The 20,052-nt window shown below is 41.7% G+C and overlaps 1 protein-coding gene across 1 annotated transcript; it reads right to left on the reverse strand.

Annotated features, from left to right (window-relative positions):
- Positions 1-6,521: 6,521 nt before the first annotated feature.
- Positions 6,522-19,815, reverse strand: mrap (melanocortin 2 receptor accessory protein). The gene is made up of 3 exons (XM_076281698.1): positions 19,710-19,815; positions 19,513-19,609; positions 6,522-6,531 (listed from the first exon to the last, which is right to left on the reverse strand). Exons 1-3 carry the CDS (start codon positions 19,813-19,815, stop codon positions 6,522-6,524), a joined length of 213 nt encoding a protein of 70 aa, XP_076137813.1.
- Between the last annotated feature and the right edge of the window lie 237 nt (positions 19,816-20,052).

A 20,052-nucleotide genomic window follows, 5' to 3' on the forward strand; every position in this document is an offset into this window, starting at 1 on the left:
TGGAAACTGTGGTGGAGAGCTGCAGGAACTAGGGAATGTCAATGCACAAGTCCGTTGACATTCAGCCATCCTTGCATAGGCCTACTAAAACTGTCACAGAGCTTCACGAATGTTGTGGGCATGGCCCCAACTGGGCGAGCTCATGAATAGTAATGAGCTCATTAATTCCACATCAATCTGAAGAGCTTTTGCAATTGGCCTCTCTGCTTATTTCTTTTCAGTGGCTAGAGCTGACAGAGGAGGTAGCTGTTCATTTTCACATTCGCGACATAGCACAAAACCTAACATGTTCAAATAAATACAAGTAAAAACGGTTTTGTGTGGCAGGGAACCTTTAATCAATCTGATTGAAATAAAAATGTCCATGCAAATGTGGCTATTGCTATTACATTACTGATTCACAGGACATTCAATCCTTTTACTAGCACAACGGTTATGAAGAAATATGTATATGTAACTGACTCATGCCGAAACTATACTACCAACCTAATTTGTTTCCAATACCCCAGTGTTGAGAGTATGAATTTAGCTCGTAGTTAACGCTTACCATAATCTCCAATGTAAAACGGTTAGCTTGCTAGCTAGCTATCTAACTGTGGAACTTCAGTACAACATAGCTATCTCACCTACTGTAGTTGTAGGAAATATGTAAGTGATAGAATTAGAATGAATCCCATGAACACACAGATAACTCTTACACCAACCTTATTTTGTGCTTTTTATCCACGTTTGTTCAAAGATTTAGTAAGTATAAATCCTTTTCCCTGCCCACTTCGATGCAGCTCCATTATATCCACGTAACATAATCTTTCCCCTAAAAGGGGGTGGTGGGTTAGTCTGGGTTTTCCCTTGCGCACAATTTTATTCACGCTGCTAGGCAGCCTGGATTCCATGGACTTTGTTTTCACCTCAACGAAGGAACCAATCACAGAACGGAGGGAGGCAGCAAGACGATGACGACACACCGAAGCCGTTATGAGCTACTTAGACGCATTTGATAGACATTTGTAGCGCCCAATAAACGGCTCTGGGCATTCGTAAACTACGTTTCAAATACGAGAAAATGAACGCGTAGTTCCCAGACCCCATCTCATTGAGATGAGGTCTGACGTTAGCCAGGCTAGTGCAAGGGGGCAGGCGAATTCCCAGAAGTAGAAGAATCAATGTAAGCTGGAGGGACCACTTCTCTGCTAACCCCCATAGAAGCTCATTCATTTTAGGATTTTTTTGAAATACCATAACTTAATATAACATATATCCTGTGCCGATATTGTAGCTTCTGTGTAATCTACATAAACAATCAAAAGGCAAGACAAGACTCGACTACCTCGTACGTAACATTAAGTTCCCGTAAGAAGAATCCGGTTGTAGTGAAGCTAACGCACCGTAGGGGGATAACCGTATTGTTTGGATAAGAAACTCAGCAGCACGGAAACTCATGAACAAAGCTATGTTGTATGTTAAAGTAAAGCATTGCAGAGGCAAGTAAATCTAATGAAAAACGGCACTAACGATAATCATTTCAGAGGTTTTCGATGGATTGACCGTAGGTCGGAAAAGTGGAAAGAAGATTAGCTTTGTTTTGTTTTAGCATGACTTTTTGAAGATGATCATGTGTGGTAGCTTCAACATTAACACGACTTGGTATCACTTGTGAAGATGATATTAATAATAATACATAAATAAATGTTTGACTTTGAAGGCGAAGGAAGTGTGAAAAGAATTTCTGTATATCTATCATATGAGTTACAAGATTCAGTTCGATGGCTAACGTCACAAAGTTAAAGGAATTATCTGGAGTAAAATGCACTTTAGATCAATTTACGGATGATTGGGAGTACATACATTGAATTGACATCAAAATCATGTCATTCGGATGTGTTTTGAGAAAGTTCGATTTTACAGTTTTAGTCAAAACTCGTTAGCCTGGAAGTGACCAGGGCAAGTCATTTCCCCGCTACAAAACGCTATTTTTATACCTCTTCTACAGTTCCAAACAACATTACACTTACGTGGTAGTGAGTAGAGGGTCCCTAAAGCCAAACCGAAGTATCCCAAGGTCTTTATGTGGTCGGATAAAGAGTCCAGAATGAATTTCATCAAGCCAGTACCTTTCCGGAAATGTTGCTGCTGCAGCTGGCGTCTTTAGGGGAAAGTCCGTAGAAGTCGATTGCCGAGTGTGGAGTAACACGCTCTGGAAATTCACAATTTCGTCGCCGTTTTTTTGTGTGTAAAAAACATAGTCCAGTCCATACAACTTCATTTCAAATTCGAAAGAAATACTAGACTATGTTTTAAAAAAAAAACGGCGACGGAATTGTGAACACTCGCTCAACTTCATCTGTCCACGCGCTCAAAACTGTCGACAGCGTTACGTTTGTTCCACAATTGTCAACCAATCAGAAAATTCAGGGGCTGAAGTCATTGGCTGCTTAAGTCCACAATGCCTAGGGTCATTTACTAGTTTCAGTGGGAATCGGGAAAGGTTAATCATGCTGGTCTCTCAATGCATAAAGTTATGTAGATGTTGTAACGTTGTTGTAAATCCAACAATACCCATATTTATCATAAATACTTACCAATGATGTATTTTTGTGTGGCATGTTCCTTCTTTCCCGATTCCCAAGCAAACAGGCAAAGACATTTGTGGAGCACAACATAGATTCTTGTTTGCTCAACTACAAGTTTTTTTGTGGTCGAGTTTACTTTTTCCTCAAAATATAATTTGTGTGCTCGCTCAAAATATTTTTCTGCGCTAAAATTGTGCTACTGCAATACTTTCGTTTTGTTTAGCTCTGCCTAGCTTCACTCACATCCATCTGGGACCTCTTCCGTTGAGAGTGATTTCAGCACAAGATTGTATGGTAGAGCCAATCAGGACGCAGGGCGGGAGTTTCATAGATGTGACATAGCGTAGAAGCGACTGTGACCTAGCGTTCATGTGCTTCGGAAAAACCTTTCTCCGAGTGAAAACATCATCATTCCGCGTCATTCACGTCACTTAATGTGTGAGTCAGAGGTCGGAAACTGGGGCTAAATTTTGCTAACAGAGTAGGGCTCGTCATCACTTTTGTCGTCACGTTGTAGTTCGTTTGTAGTCCATGTGGCCTTTCATGTCCAACAGTTTTAATGTGAACTTGGGAATTTGCCCTTTTTATCACTTGAAAAGCTGCATATCTTTCTTTCACGAGCATCTTACACTATATTTTAAGCAAATACAGTTGTTTGTTTAGGATTAGTGAGTGTATGTTTTAACCTTTGTTGTGGCATCCGTGTTTGTCACAGATTCGATGGCAAAGCACTTGAACACTTGAACACTTTTCTGTCGGAAAAACAAAGTAGCCATGGGGGCGGTCCTTGTCGGAATGATCGATCTAAAGTCCACAGCTTGGACTTCTGCATGCGTGGCAAGAATATGGGGTTGTCTCATAGCACTGTTTGATCTGACACAAACAACAATTGACTACTTTTACCACTGCTAGGTAATAATAAAAAATAATGAAACGAGTATATGATCAATATTGAGCCAACTATATCTTTTCCAGCCTTACTGTAGAAATGAAGTGGCCATGGGAACATAGTGCACCCCCATGGTTTCTAAATTTGTGCCATTCCAAAATACCTTTTTTTTCTTTAGCAGCCAGTTGACAATGAAGTAGGGAAAGGACAGTCAATTTAGCAGAATCAGCACCTTAATTAATATCATTACCACCTGGGTCTGCTGTGAAAAAATGGTCCTTCGGCTCATATCCGTATCACAGGTTTGGGCCAAATCAGTTTTTTGTATTTTAAACGCATCTCCTGACTTCCAGTTGAGTTGCGGAAATCGGACCAGGGACAAATCTGTAAACCGGTGATAAAACAGCATTACTAGCAGAGCTGAAACCTCTATCAGGAGCAGATCTGGCCCACAGCCAGATACCGTATGTCCGCTACAGGCGGATCTAAAGGCTTTTATGCGGATCCGGCCCAAAGGAAATTGCTATCTGGGAGGCTAACATGCTAGTAGAAAACTAGAACTGGAAATTGTGGGTTCAAATCCCTTGAGCAAGGCATTTCAAGTTGCTCTAGAGAAGACTAGCCCTGAAGTAACTGGCAAATTGACTAAATATAAGTCATTTGGATAAAAAGTGTTTGCTAAATGAATTTGTACCTGGGTAAAATTAACATTTCATTAACCCTAGCTTAGCTAAAAAGCTAAAGTTAGCGATTCAATTCAAGTGTCCAAGACAAGTAGTGTACATTTCAGAAGGAGCTACTAACATACAAAAGAAAAATAATTTATTTAATTCTAATATGGTTTAAGCAAGTTTGGCTTACTTTAAAGCTGCAGTTGGCATGATTTTTTTGATCATATTCACTGAAACCAACACTATGCTCTGACAGAACAACATAAATCAGTCGGTTTTAGAAAAATCCCGCACTTCTACTTCCACCTAGAGCCTGTTATTTGTTTTGCAAAATTCCACAGCTCCCAGTTCTTCTGGTCCAATCAGAGAAGGGCTGTGTGAGATCTGACTATCAATCACAGTCTGGTGTACACTGACGAGCACAAACATGATGAGAGGGTGCTCAGTGGTAGTGGGGGAGGGGCATGAGAGTTGTAGACATTCAAAAGTTTGGCTAATGGCGGCCTTACATTGTACGATTTTGGTCTGTTTTCATAGTCGGCGATTAAATTTCCAAAGTAGGACAGAAATCATGGGAGTTGTACTGGAATCGCGGCGCGCTCCCGTCAACTAGATCGTTAAGTGTAAGGTGCCAATCTTAGCGGTTTTAAGTCAGTCTGAGTCAGTCCTTTTCTAGTTTTGCCATTACGACAATATCAAACATGTTTGATATTATCGCAAGTCTTTCTAGTCGTGGCTCATGCGAATAGTGACGTGAACTATAAAAACCAATAGTGACCTCTCCAACAACAAACAGGAAGGGGCAAAGTAGGCGACAGCTGTAGCCTATTTGTTATTCTTATAATATTTGTCATTTCTTATTCATATTTAGTTGGCTCTTCCACGTCACAGAACAACTCTATATCGGTTAGGGATGTCACGCATGAAACAATGCTGCAGAAACACGAAAATACGACTTTGAGTTTAGTATGCTATCATTTCAGTTCCTGTTTATCTATTGCACGATGGGTAATAATTTAAAGGAATCTAGTTGCAGTCTTGTAAATAGTGACCCTGCAAGATCCCTAGTCATTGCAAAATAATAGAGTGGTGAAGTCCCGCCCCTTCTACTTCCGATCCATGGGACCTATCTTTCAAAAAATTATGAACGGGAGTTAATGGAGAGATAACAATTATTTTTTGGTCCAGTTTGAATTGTGCCACAAATTTCACATATGATGTGTGTGAATTTAAAAGATAATTTTTCACGTCAAGAAAGTACTGTTGTTCGATAGACTTCAAAAGTTATGTTGGTTTTGTGCGAATCCACTCAGTGGACTACATCTCTCGTCTCGAACGATGTACGTCACCAACGTAATGAAACGATAAGAGCTGTTATGCTAGTTAACGGTTGCATCTTGCTGCCTGCTATGTCACTTAACAGTATGTAATGTACAGTCTATGGACGAATACAACTTACCTGATGTGTTTAATCCTCTGACTCATGGTATTTTCTTCGGCAAGGAAAGACCAATTAAGACCTGTTGCTGGTATGCTTGTACAATCTAGTGTGGCTGTGAATGAGCTAACGTCACTAGCGCGACTGATGGGTTTGTAGTCGTTGGAATTACGATCTTTCACAATGTTGTAATTCAATAGTTACGAAACAAACTGCAAATGTCTTTACATGAAAAATTGTCTTTAAAATTGACAAACATCATATGGGTAATTCAAGGCACAAGTCAACCGGGACCAGAAAATAATTTCTTTTTCGCCATAGACTGCCATTCAATTTTTTTTGAAAGATAGGTCCCATGGAGGCAAACGGAAGGGGCGGGACTTCACCACTCTATAGTCTGTGACTTAAAACTCTACTACTTGTCTTTAGATGTGAGAGGGTCTAAGACTAGTCTTTCAAAAATCTTTTCCAAATCTTTGCAAATCTTTCCAAAGTCTGTCAGTGTAAGGAGGGCTTTAGTCCCCTCAATCTGTCAGACTTCCCAACTGCAGCTTTAAGCAAATCAACAGGGACACCGTACAGCAGTCACCAACAGCAATCAGCAGCCAGTAACAAACGAAATCAGAGACGATTGATAAATTGTGTAAAACAAAATGCGCTTCCGCTTTCTAAAACTAGTTTTAGGTGAGAAAAGTGATACGGAAAGTTGGCACCCCAAGTGGTTGCGTTCCTATCGAAGAGCAGCTCCAATGTTAAGTCCCATAGACCTATTCTTAAAAATATATATATAAATATTATGAAGCCAAATCAGCGAAGTTATCCACCAAAAATATTTTTCAATGTGTATATAATAATAATAATCTACTGAAAATGTCAGACCCTATTTTCCGCTTCCATGACGGCTGGCCGTATCAGTTTGACTGTGCTTCCCACCACCTGGTGCCTGATCGGGGTCAATGTCTCCTACAGCAGTAAAACAAAGGTGACAGTTACACGGATTTGCCAGTTTGAAGGTGGAGTCTTTCCCGAATCTACTGGTAACATGTCTATGATGCATCCTAAACACCGGGCTAGGACATTTCTGCTTGCTAAATACAGGGTTCCTTAAAAAGTCTTAAAGGAATACGCCACCTCTAGGTGAAATTGGGTCACTCCCCGCAGTCCCTAGAGTTGGATGAGTGAGCCAAAGCGTTTTATAGCCGACTCAGCCATTGTCCTAATCTAGAAACGGCCCGGTTAGCTTTAGCTTAGCGTAGTCGCTGTAATCCGGCGATATCAGATAGCATGTCGTTGCAAAAGTGAATCAAATAACTGAAGATTTTTTATTATTTCTCGTAACCTGTACATTCACATCGAGTACAAATATCAATGCAAATTAACACGAAGTAGGCCTATGCTATATCTTGATCGGGAAAAGTTTTAGTTTATTTTTCTTTCATCCGATAATAGCCTGCTGCAAATTAACAGACAAAAGCACGGCAGGGCACGCCCTAAATGAAAATGAATGAATGGAACCTCGCTTCTCGCTTCAGTCAGGAAAAACACTGTTCACCAAGTCACGATGATCAGCTATCCAGCAGCAGTGTGTGATGTTTAGCCTAAGCTGATTGTAATCTTAGGTAATGTCATGTCATGTATGAGAACTAATATTGCCTGGCAATACTACATTGAAATAGCGGCGGCCATGTCTCCAGGCATTTTGGTGTTAAAGTTAACGTTAGTTTGCTTTGCATGTGAACATGATGTAACTTGCGGTGTAGCCTATGACACGAAGCAGTAGCCTAACACCCCCTTGAACTAAAATTAGTATTACAAATCATTTAGATATTAAAATCATATAGCAAATTATAGCCTAATGACATACTACAATAATAGCCTAATGATAAATTACAAAAAAAAGTTGAGTCCTCGACGAGTCATCGTGTGTGCGAATGCACGAGTTCGAGTCTCGGACTCGAGTACTACAATACTGGTATCAACTTCCAGCTGCTCAACTAGGACCCATCAAAGGGCCAGTTAAACTGATTGCACCTGTATCAACTGCTTTTTGATATAAGGCACATTCCATCCAACTTTCTATACATTCATCCCCTTCAAACTATTCACCATTCAACTTTTAAACTATCTGTCTCAGGCTTTAAGCATACAATCTGACCAAAAGTCCAAAAATCACCACATGCCTAGACAGTGGAACGCAGCGCCACTTATCAGCAGTGAGTAACGTCAACCTTAAAGGAATAATCCGGAGTAAAATGCACTTTAGATCGATTTAGGGAATGATTGGGAGTACATACATACGTTGAGTTGACATCCAAATCATGTCATTCGGATGTGTTTTGAGAAAGTTCGATGTTACCGTTTTTAGTCAAAGCTCGTTAGCGTGGAAGTGAGAAGGGCATATTATTTCGCCGCTACAAAACGCTATTTTTATACCTCTTCTACAGTTCCAAACAACATTGCACTTACGTGGTAGTGAGTAGAGGGTCCCTAAAGCCAAACCGAAGTATCCCGAGGTCTTTATGTGGTCGGATAGAGAGTCCAGAATGAATTTCATCAAGCCAGTACCAATTTCGTCGCCGTTTAAAAAAAAAAAAAAAAAACATAGTCCAGTATTTATTTTGAAATTGAAAGTTCTATGGACTGGACTATGTTTTTTTTTTTTTTTTTTAAACGGCGACGAAATTATGATTTCCAGAGCACACTTGGCAATCGACTCCTACGGACTTTCCCCTAAAGGTGGCAGCAAAGATGGCAACATTTCCGGAAAGGTACTGGCTTGATGAAATTCATTCTGGACTCTCTATCCGACCACATAAAGACCTCGGGATACTTCGGTTTGGCTTTAGGGACCCTCTACTCACTACCACGTAAGTGCAATGTTGTTTGGAACTGTAGAAGAGGTATAAAAATAGCGTTTTGTAGCGGCGAAATAATATGCCCTTCCACGCTAACGAGCTTTGACTAAAAACGGTAACATCGAACTTTCTCAAAACACATCCGAATGACATGATTTGGATGTCAACTCAATGTATGTACTCCCAATCATCCGTAAATCGATCTAAAGTGCATTTTACTCCGGATAATTCCTTTAAACTCAGGCCAGTTAACTTACTCCTCCAAAAATAAAACCCACGATGGGGTAAAGTGCAAGAAAATTACAGCAACAGATAGCCGAAACATAGTTTCACCGTGCAACAAACTTTGTTGTAAATAAATAAAATTACATTTTGAAAACTTGAAAAACTCAAACAAAACAAGCCAGACGGAGCGGCGTCAGTCTCGCCAGCGTAACCTAGCAACACAAAAGCAAAAAATAAAGTTAACATGTTGATTACAGAGGGGTTTGTTAGGTACAATGACTAATGTAAAGTTACGTGAAGTCGAGAGGAGTTAGTGAAGAGTCATCTGTAACCATGGATACCTCTCAACCGTCCTGTTTACGCCAGGCAAGCAGCGCGCTGTATTCCACTTTATTTTTGCTGTAGCATTTTGGTAGCAACATCTTTAATTACACTACAGTTTGTGACAAAATACAAAATAATAAATACATTTTAACTCATCAAACTAAACGGCCATTGTTGCGCTCAGACCTAATTTGAACCGTATTTCCAAAAACTCCATTCATTTTCCCATAGAGAATTTTCTTTATGAACCAGGAAGCATTAAAATGCTAACGCTAAAAACTACAAGCTTCCAGGTGACTACCACGGGGATGGGCATTGTACTGCAATTGGCCACCAGGGGGCTCTGGACTAGAGTGCACACTGCCTGCGAGACACACGCACGTGTCCGGTGCGGCTTGAGCCACGCTGAAAACGTGTGCATGCTAGAGATAGGACCGGCGCCTTTTTTTCACGTGACACGCAAGCGTGTTGGAAGCGTTTCCATTCAAAAGTGAAAATGAAGAGGTGTTTTAATAGTTAAAACGCTATGTCACATCTATGAAACTCCGGCCCTGCGTCCTGATTGGCTGTACCATAAAATCTGGTGCAGAAATCACTCTCAATGGAAGAGGTCCCAGATGGATGTGAGTGAAGCTAGGCGGAGCTAGCGGAACGAAATTCATCTGGCGAGAGTCAGGTTAGGTCTATGGAGCTAGACGGCTAAATTTGTCTCTTTCACCTGGTTGTCATTGAAAAATCGAAGATTTGATTGTGGTTTCTGCAAGCTCACTATGGATTATAGGTCAAAAGTTGAATGAACGAGTACTTACGTCCTTTCGATTTCTTACAGGTTGGGTCGTTGTTGCCCACAACACACTAGCTTTCTGCTAATGAATGACGTCATTGACGCATTTGAAAGGCTTTTTAGAACAAATAAGTAACTTTCTCTATTTTCTCTGTCCCCTCTTTCACGTGCAACATTCAAATTTCTGGGCAAAAAATTATATCCCGAGAAAAGTGGATTTGAGGGGTACAGCTCCATAGACCTCCATTAATTCTGCACTTATTCGTGAGCGCCCTCATGTGGAACCAGAAAAGGAACTGCAACCAGTTCAGAAACCGGAAGTTTCCCGAGAGTGGCGGTTCTCCCCTTATTAGACAATAGGCTTGTTTGAGATCGACTGAATCTGACTTGGTCTGATCTTCAGAGGCTAGCCGGGAGGAGCTACAACAGAGGGCAGCTCATCCCAGACAGACAGGCTACAGTCTGCCTGACGTGACTCGCGGGAGATATCGCGGAATTTTGTTTGCAATAAATACAGCAGAACTTCCATTCTTACTCATTAAAATGAGCATGATGACTGACGAAATAAATTCTTATGATGTAGTTTAAATAAACCACTGTTGTCATACAGTTAACAGGCCTGCTTTGTAGCACATGCATTCAATATCAAGTGTTTTCCCTATATGTGTGTCTATCTATTTAACCAACAGCAGGAAATAACAATATCCAAACGTTTTCAGTAGGCTAGCCTACCATTGTTGCAGAAATCACGTATAAGAAGGTATCCCTTCGATTTCTGTTTATTTTCGCATATTCCAAAATAAGGAAGCAGCACGAGACTCCCGTCAAAATTGTCATGAGGAGATTCCTCCCAAATGGCCTCATCACGTCTTTGAACTGACGTCATTGTCGTGGGTTTTATGGAAATATATCCTTTAGTTTATATATCTTTTATGTAGTATCTTTATTCTGTGTAATATCCTTGTTTTGTGAAACTGAATTCTGTAGTATGTTCAGTGTGTGGCAAAGGAAGACTGGTTTAAGTGCAGGAAGAGCAGACCTTTTAGAAAATGTCATAAATAAGGGTTGGCGCCAGAAAATGTAAGCAAAACCTAAAGGATGTAGGAATAACAGGATGAGAGGGCAAAGGTGAAGTACCATACGTTACTTGGTCAGTTATCTGTAAACATAGAGTGTCTTGTCTGGGATGACTTGAAGGGGTATAAAGGCTGGACAACAGCCAGAGGATGTTATCTTACTTTGCTTTCACTTACTTGCTTTCTTCACTAACCAATGCTCCGGAGTGCATTAAAGCCATCATCTGCAGTATACATCAACAGTGTGTGGACTTCTTTTGATGTTGTATTATTTAATTTGGATTTGACACCACATCATGAGGGCGTGTTTCAGCTCGTGCAGCTCGTGGAAGCCAACTGCAAGATCTGTCTGCAGGCTAAGACTCCCGCGATATTTTAAGGTCATGTGACATGGTGTCACGGTGGTAAGTCCCTCCCTGGCTGACGGAAGTCGGACAGAATTTCTAACCAGTAAGCATTGCGTCCATCCCAGTATGCATTGTGTTCAACCCAGCATGCATCACATCAAGTCAGATCTGCACAGATCTGCCTCAAGTCGAACAAGCCTATTCTCTGCCATGGCGGGTGGTGTGAGGCCGGCGGCATATACGCCTGGCTGGACTTCCGGACACTGCGTCTTGGCAAAGGGCTTCTTGCGGCAACAGTGTCACGTTAAGAGTCCTCCAGAAGTAACCATCTGAAAGGAACGTCATGGGGGAAAGAGGAAGCTTAATTTGGTTTTATAATTAAGTTTATCCGTTAACTATGTTGTTTATGATTATTTTCATTTAAGAAATATTATTTACTTACCTTTATGCTTATGTTGAACTGGCCGTAGTTGTCATGTTTGTTGTTTTCTAAATGTCTCTCGTAGTCATCCTTTCTGTGTCTTGTTAGTCTAGCCGGCCGATCCATCACAGCCAGACTGGCCACAGCAGAGACGTTTTTGGTATGAATGCATATAAGACGCGACGCAGCAGCAACAGACATGCAATAAACAACCCCTAAGGGCTGATTCAGACGTGGCGTGTCTGTTGCGTGGCGGCTGTGTGGCGTTTTCTTTGCACACCAGAAACGTGTCTGACGCTGCGCTGCGGCGGCCCCTCTGCCTACTAAAACATCTCTTCATTTTTTCTTTTCAATGGAAACGTTTCCAACACGCTTGCATATCACGTGAAAAATAGACGTCTATCCTATTTCTAGCATTACCGCGTTTTCGGCGCGGCTCGAGCCACGCCTGAGACGTGTGTGTCAGTGGCAGTGTGCAAGCTCTAACCTGTAATGTTGCAGAGTGAAGCAATGTCAGAGGAAAAACACTAGTTTTTTTTTTTTTTTACTTTTTTCTTCTACATTTTAATTTCTCGCAAATTTGCAACTTTACAGTGTCAGAGAATCTTTTAGAGAGTCTTTTAACTTTAATCTTTAAGAGCTTTTGATTGGCTGTAAAGGTTGTGCAACACCCTAATGCTACCATAATTTTTGTCCATGCCTGTAAATGTTTAGTTGAAGCATTTTATTTTCTTTGTGTCATCAATCTATGATTCTAATCCAGTGTAATTCCATTCAATGTAAAATTCCACGTTCCATAACAACAATCACTTATTATGACCCCATAGGGCCCACATCAACCTAGCCCATAATCACTCATTTGTGATTTGCACCCCCCCGGTAAAAAATGAAAATGCAATATCATTCTGCTTTAATCGCCCCTCCCTTCAGTAAAGATGTTCAGAACTGCACCAAATTTTATGTGTATGATTAACCTGTCATTCTCTGGTGGTATGCCAAGTTTCGTAGAATTTCATCCATGGGGGGGGGGTCTAAAAAATTAAGTTATGTGTACATTTAGTGACTGTACACTCATTGGCCTGTAGATAGTGGTGCACACATATACACACGCACACACACACACAGGCACGTATTCCATCAGTATCGGCAATTAGAACGGCCGATACATAATTACACATTCAGTAGGATTAAAGGAAAACCACATATTCATCATAATAATAATTTGGCTGCATTTCCAGTATTGGCGTCACATAGTCGTTTGTCCACTAGATGGCGCATCGTTGCAGTGAGACTAATTTTGTTGAAAGTTAATCTAAAGTGGGTTGAAAAGACACTACGCTTCCTACAAGGACAAGACTAGAGTAGTTTGCCGCAGAGAACGTCTAAGGGTAGGATGATTTCTGCATGACGTGTAATTCCCATTTCCTCTTGAAGCCGAAATAAATCTGAGAATGTTTATCGGACATGCTTGTTTTTTACTGCAGGTAGGCTACGCTAATCCTATCAATAGCAGAACGTAGGTAAAATAATGTTACAGTTAGCATGGTTGAGTGATGGAGGCCAATTTCATTATTGATGTATTTGTAGAAAACCATAAATGCGTTTATAGGCTACCAAGCAAATTGATAAAAGCACTAATTGTATCTTTCGACTGTCATCTCATTTGCTTATGACCATAACCTACTAGCAGGAGCTAAGTGAGTTAGCCACAACACGTTCGCTACGTGATGGTTTTTTAATGGAAAATATATAGGCTACCTGAAAGATAACCTGTCTATGATGCATCCTAAACACCGGGCTGCGACATTTAGCTGCTCAAAGTCTCAAAAAGCATCTGAGTCAACGCTCATTCCCAAACACCCATATAGGCTACAATCCTCTATTTTCAAAGGTGATTCAAGTAAGGAAGAGCATGGCTCAAAGTAAAGTAACTGAAACTACATAAATTCGTCAAAGTGAATAATTTGTGTCAACTCGCCGCAATGTAGATTTATTAACGCACCCGTGATGATCTACATCTCCATTTAAACCAGTTTTTAGGGCGCACGTTGAGATGTATTCAGGACAGGGCTGTACACATATTTGTTGCACGTGCTACAAAAATCATTCTTTGCTATGGATGATTTAGTACCAACGTTACACCGGTCAGATACAGTTTGCCTATGGCTATTCCGTGAGACTGAGGCGCTTTTTGTTTGTTCGAAGTGCGTGTTTAGGGTGTGAGAGGGGAGTCGATGTGCTTTGATTCCAGCTTGGTAGTTGTAGTCTATGCGATTAAAAAACACGTGTGTGTGAAGTATCCAAACAATGATAACGCTTTCATTATGGCTGCTTAACCACAGACCTTGAGCTACTGTACAGTGGGTTGGGTTCCATTTACAAGTGTCCACTTCATTCGCCCTTTCCGTGATCTACGTGAAATGTATTACTGATATGCAAAACTATTAACTTTTCGCCAAGAGGTGGCAGCTTGATACTGTAAGGTGTAAGCCATTGGTTCCAAAGGAGATTTTATTTGGGTCGCCAGCATAGCCTAGTGACAAGTGTTGTGTAATAGGCCTAGCATAGGGCCTACCTTATATAGCTTAAAGTTTGTTAACAGTCACGGTTTTGTCATAACTCCCTCTATGCATTTTTGCATTTAGAATAGCTCTGAAACCGGGGGGCGAACACGTTGCAGGGGGGCGCCAGTGCGTGGATATCTCAATCGCAAAATTAAACAATATTTCTATCGGGCGCCTATCATGGACTAGGCTGGGTGAAAATCAAAAGATTGAGCTTAACCATGGACCTCATAGTTGCAAAATGCAAGGAAACATGAATCAGCATATTATTTGCACAAACAATAACGGACAGTAGCTCTTCAACTTTGCCCGTTAAAATGTGTGAACAGTCTCGCAACGCATTTCATGAAGGCCCTTTTGGACATGTCAGTTATTTGAACCACTGGGTAAAACGGCATTTTGTTTTAGACTACTGGTATTTAATTTGTGCATTGACAATAAAGCTGAATATCATTTGAACTACTGTAGATGACTAAACTTATGCATATGTAGAAGAAGAAACATTCACAAAAATCCATGACGTGACCTCTCTTCTTGATAGCTGTTGAAAACTGCATGGAACTGACAGGGATTGTTTTGTTTAATAATAAATAAATTACATTACATTACATTTGGCTGACGCATTTTTAGCCAAAGCGACTAACAACATGGTAAACAGTTTAAGTTTTAGAGCAATTGTCAACAATATTAGGACAATTTAAAAAACATTAGAGTACAGTAAGAATAAGTGCATCAGTGAGTGCTGTTTTTAACAGTTACGTGTCAGTTTAAGACAGCTGGTGAGTGCTAGGATCAGCAAGACTTGTTGTAAGTGTTGCTATGAGAGGAGATGTTCTCTAAAGAGCTGGGTCTTCAGGAGTTTTTTGAAAATGGAGAGGGATGTCCCTGCCCTTGTAGGAACTGGCAGTGTGTTCCACCAGCGAGGAACAACAGATGAGAAAAGTTTGGATTGGCCTGAGCGTACCGGAGGTAGAGCTAGACGTCGTTCGTCTGAGGAGCGCAGCGGTCTGGAGGTAGCGTATATCTGTATGAAGGCATTCAAGTAGGTGGGAGCAGAACCGGAGACTACTTTGTAGGCAAGCGTTAGAGCCTTGAATTTGATGCGGGCCGCCATAGGTAGCCAATGTAGCTGGATGAGTAGCGGGGTAACATGTGCCCTCTTGGGTTGGTTGTAGACCAGGCGCGCCGCCGCGTTCTGGATCATCTGAAGTGGTTTCACTGCGCAGGCTGGGAGACCTGTCAGGAGGGCGTTGCAGTAGTCGAGTCGTGAGATAACTATTGCCTGAACCAGAAGTTGGGTGGCATCTTGATTTAAGTAAGTCCTGATTTTCCGTATATTGTAGAGTGCGAAACGGCATGACCGGGCGACTGAGGCAACATGATCTGAGAAGTTTAGTTGGTTGTCGAGAACAACTCCTAGATTTCTTGCAGTCCTGGTAGGTGAAACAGACAGAGAGTCAAATTTGATGTTGATGTCGTGGTGTATGGTAGGTTTAGCTGGGAGGACCAGCAGTTCAGTCTTTGAGAGGTTCAGCTGGAGGTGGTGTGCCTTCATCCATGTAGCTATGTCTGAGAGGCAATCCGAGATCCGTGCTGAAACCAAGGGGTCATCAGGTGGAAAGGACAGATAGAGCTGTGTGTCGTCTGCATAGCAGTGGTATGAGAAGCCATGCGAACGGATAATCTGTCCCAAGGAGGTGGTGTAGATAGCAAAGAGAAGGGGGCCCAGTACTGAGCCCTGGGGGACCCCTGTGGTGAGATGGTGAGGTGCAGATAGCTGACCAAGCCATGATACGTTAAACGAGCGTCCTGTGAGGTAGGATTCAAACCAGGAGAGAGCAGAACCGGAGATTCCCATGTTAGCGAGTATAGAGAGAAGGATGCGGTGATTAACCGTGTCAAAGGCAGCCGATAAGTCAAGCAGAATGAGTACTGATGACCGAGCGGTCGCCCTGGCTTCTTTTAAGGCTTCTGTTACAGACAGCAGAGCCGTTTCGGTAGAGTGGCCGCTTTTGAACCCAGACTGATTTGGATCCAGAAGGTTGTTCTGTGAAAGGAAGTCAGAGACCTGTTTGGAGACTGCTCGTTCAATGCCTTTGGATAAGAAAGGCAGGAGTGAGACAGGGCGGTAGTTCTCCACTTGAGCAGGGTTGAGAGAAGCTTTCTTAAGTAACGGTGTTACCCGGGCCATTTTGAACGCTGTTGGAAATGTGCCGGAGGTTAGCGAGGCATTGATCACGTGTGTGATAGCTGGTGCGATGGTCGGGCTGATGGACTGAAGTAGGCTCGTAGGTATAGGGTCCAGCGAGCATGTGGTAGGACGGCTGCATGTCAGGAGTCTAGATACTTCATTCTCGGAGAGAGGCGTGAATGCTGAAAAAGATGATCTAGCAGTCCCTAGAGGTTGTAGGAGTGCGGTATCTGAGTCCGATGCGTTGAGTGGGCATGTAGAGAATTGACTGCTGATTGCCGCCACTTTGTTTGTAAAAAAGGAGGCGAGGGTATCTGCAGTAAGGCTGGATGGAGGAGGAGGCATCTGAGGGTTGAGTAGCGATTTGAAGGTTGAAAAAAGTTTTCGAGTGTCTGTAGCACTATTGATTTTGTCATTGTAGAAAGCCGTCTTAGCAGCAGTGATGCTGGCTGAGAAGGAGGCCAGGAGTGTCTGGTAGTTTTTGAGGTCATCAGTTAGTTTGGATTTGTGCCATTTCCTCTCCGCGGCTCTGAGTCTGGTGCGCTGCGATCGGAGGGTATCATTTAGCCATGGATGAGAGTGTTTGGATCGAGCTGGCCTTGTGGTAAGAGGGCACAGCTCGTCTAGACACGAGCTCAGTGTGGAGCAGAGCGAGTCTGTGGCCTCATTAACCTCCAGAGAGGAGAAGGTGTTGAGTGGAGGTAGACCGGAGGCAACCACAGAGGAAAAGTGCGTTGGAGACAGGTTCCGGATGTTGCGGCGGAACGTGACCATCGGCTGAGGAGCCGGAGGCTGTTCTGTCAGGCTGACGTTGAACTGGATGAAGAAGTGGTCAGAAAGATGGAGAGGCGTCACCGTGAGGGTGTCTGTGCTGCAGTTCCGAGTGAAGATCAAGTCAAGCTCTTTGCCAGCTTTGTGTAAATAAATACATTATGCTGCTACCTTCTGCTTTTCCCAAATACAATGTAGCCTACAGGTGTACCTTTCATCAGTCCAGTTGCAATGGATGGACTGTGATGAACTGCCCTACTTGTGATTGTTTAGAGATTTTAAAGGTTTTATAACAATACTACAACTTTTTTGGCCCAGAAACAAATCTATTCACCTTTGCAGCGCCAGCAGGCTACTTTGTGTGCGGAACGTGTGCAAACACACATTCCAAACAAGCATACACAAAAGTTTCAAGAGTGGGGGATGGAGTAGAAGATGGAGACAAATTCATTAATATGATTTATTTTCGCGGAATGGATGTACAGGACTGAGCGGCGGTCATATTTTGTACCGCTATGCGGTACATCTAGTTTTGTTTGTTTCTATTTAAAGCCATTATTCTTTAATTGTTTGTTTACTATTAAAAGAATGTGTGATACGCAATGCAGCAAGAGAAATAGGCACAGTTAATGTTATTCAGTCATTAAAACTACAAAGGAGCGGACACACAATTAAAGCTCTACCTTTACGTAAAAGATAAGTCTAGAGCCTACCAGCAACAAAGTATTAATTGAATTGTTCTTTCTTTTAGTTTTATCTGTAATCTTTATTTTATTATTATATTTGTTTTACATATTATTATATTTGTTTTATGATTTACTGATAGATTTCAAGTAGGGCCTACAGAGGCTCCAACCCCTCTTCCTAGAACAGCGGACAACAAGGTACATTTGATATAGTTTGCTCTCTTTGTTATTGTTTTCTTATTTATTTGTTCACTTTGTACCTGATCACTTTAACAGTTCTCACGGCGTGAACGAAACCCAATAAAACGCCCGTATTCAAAAATCATCCTCCGACTGGTATTCTGGAAAGAGCTACAATGCCATTTTCATTAGTTAAGTGACTTTTGTCTTGAAGGATTTTCCCCCTCTGCATTCAACCCATCCAGGGTTAGTGTACACACATATCTATACACACACTAGGATCGATGAGCTCACCAGGAGCATGCATATACTAGGAGTGCACATACGTGCCCGAGGAGCAGTTTGGGTTAAGTGCCTTGCTCAAGGGCACTTCATTCAAGGATGTGCATGTGGGAGAGTGATGTTCCATCACTTCCCCCACCCACATTTTTCCTACCAGGGGAATAGAGGCCACCCTTCGATCCCAAGTCCGATACCCCCCCCACACACACACACAACAACAACCACATTTAGTAATAAATAGTAAAAAGTACACTACACTTCAGTAAGTTCAGTAGCAGGCTTGGAACACATAAGCCTAACATTCCATAATTAAAATAAGTTAAAAACAACACTAAAAGAAAAACGCAGTGTCACAAGAGTAGACAAAACAATTCATTATCTTGACCTGTGTCTTTCATTAAAACGTTTTGGTTCTAATTGACCTTTGCAACAGCCTGCTACTGCCACAGTTGCTGCATTGGAACCTCCTATATAAGGGGTGGGTAGGATCCCTTAATATCTGCTCAGCTTTGCTCACAATAAGGTCTGACCATAGCTCTCTGACTGACGTCTGACTGCATCCAATAATTTTGCTCGCTGTCTTTACCATACGCTGCAATTTGTCTTGGTCTTTTTTGCGCATGTTCCCAAATACCAAACCAGGCCAAAAGACAAAACCCTCTGAAGGACTGTTTTGTAAAACAATTCTAAAACAATGCAGTCCACCTGAACGTAATTAAGCTTACGCAGAAAGAACTTTAGCTGTTGTTACTATTAACTCTCTCAATTATCTTGTCATTAATAACGCTGTTGGGGATCTCACTTTTATGGCATCTGAAATCTACAACCCTGCAGCCCAATTGACACTTTCTTTGGACACATTTGTTATTATTATCTTTTCTTCTCTCTCAAAATGACAACAGACAAATGCCCCTCAGAAATATAGAAATGAAAAGTTTAATATTGATTACACAAGAGATTTGGATGAAAGTGTGCTGTGGCTTCTCCTGCAGTCAGACGAGCTACGCTTCCTGGAATGTTTGTGACCCCTTGGGAAAAATAAAAACATGAACTTGAATAAATAAATAGACTTAATGGCTTATTGCAGTCAACCTTTTCTTGAAGAGACATTGGGATTAAACTGATTACCAATTCCTTTAAGGCATGTCAGTTTTAGTGACAAGAGGCTGTCGTGGTGTATCTATTTTTCACAGTTGTGATATTTTACAATAAACAGGCAAAAAAATAGCATCACATACCTGGGTAGATTGTCATAACGGGACATATATGACAACACAAAGAAGAAAGTTCCAATGAACGCTGCAACAGTGATCCACATTAATATCACAATTGAGTCTGAAAAAAAAGAGACCCTCTTTCATTTCCTGCTGATATGCCTGACCTATTGCAACAAAGATGGTTCCATTGTCTCCGTCATGGAATAAGTATAACTCACATTTGTTGTATTTCAATGTACTTGCATTTACAGGAATTGGGTCGATGTAGTCATAGTAGTACTCATAAGCCCATATGTATTCGCTGGAGTTGGTTGAGTTAACCATGGTCTCACTGATCCAAATGTTAAGTCTAGTTTCTGCAAGATGATGAGTCCGTCAGACTGTCAGTGTGTGGCAGGGTCAAGTGAGCGGAGTTCAGGGGAGCTGCTAATGTTGGTCCATATGAATAACATTGAGCTCTTCCAATAATAACAATGATGGTCATTAAATCCTGTGGGGGCTCCTGTCAGAGCAGTGCAGGGCCCTTGAAATCATAGCAACCCCCCTCACCTAATGTGCAGT

Source organism: Alosa pseudoharengus, unplaced genomic scaffold (genome assembly GCF_046254945.1).
Source record: "Alosa pseudoharengus isolate Yale_2024_CS ecotype anadromous, Long Island Sound unplaced genomic scaffold, YU_APseudo_1.1 YU_APseudo_1.1_scf_13, whole genome shotgun sequence".
Taxonomy (NCBI): Eukaryota; Metazoa; Chordata; class Actinopteri; order Clupeiformes; family Clupeidae; genus Alosa; species Alosa pseudoharengus.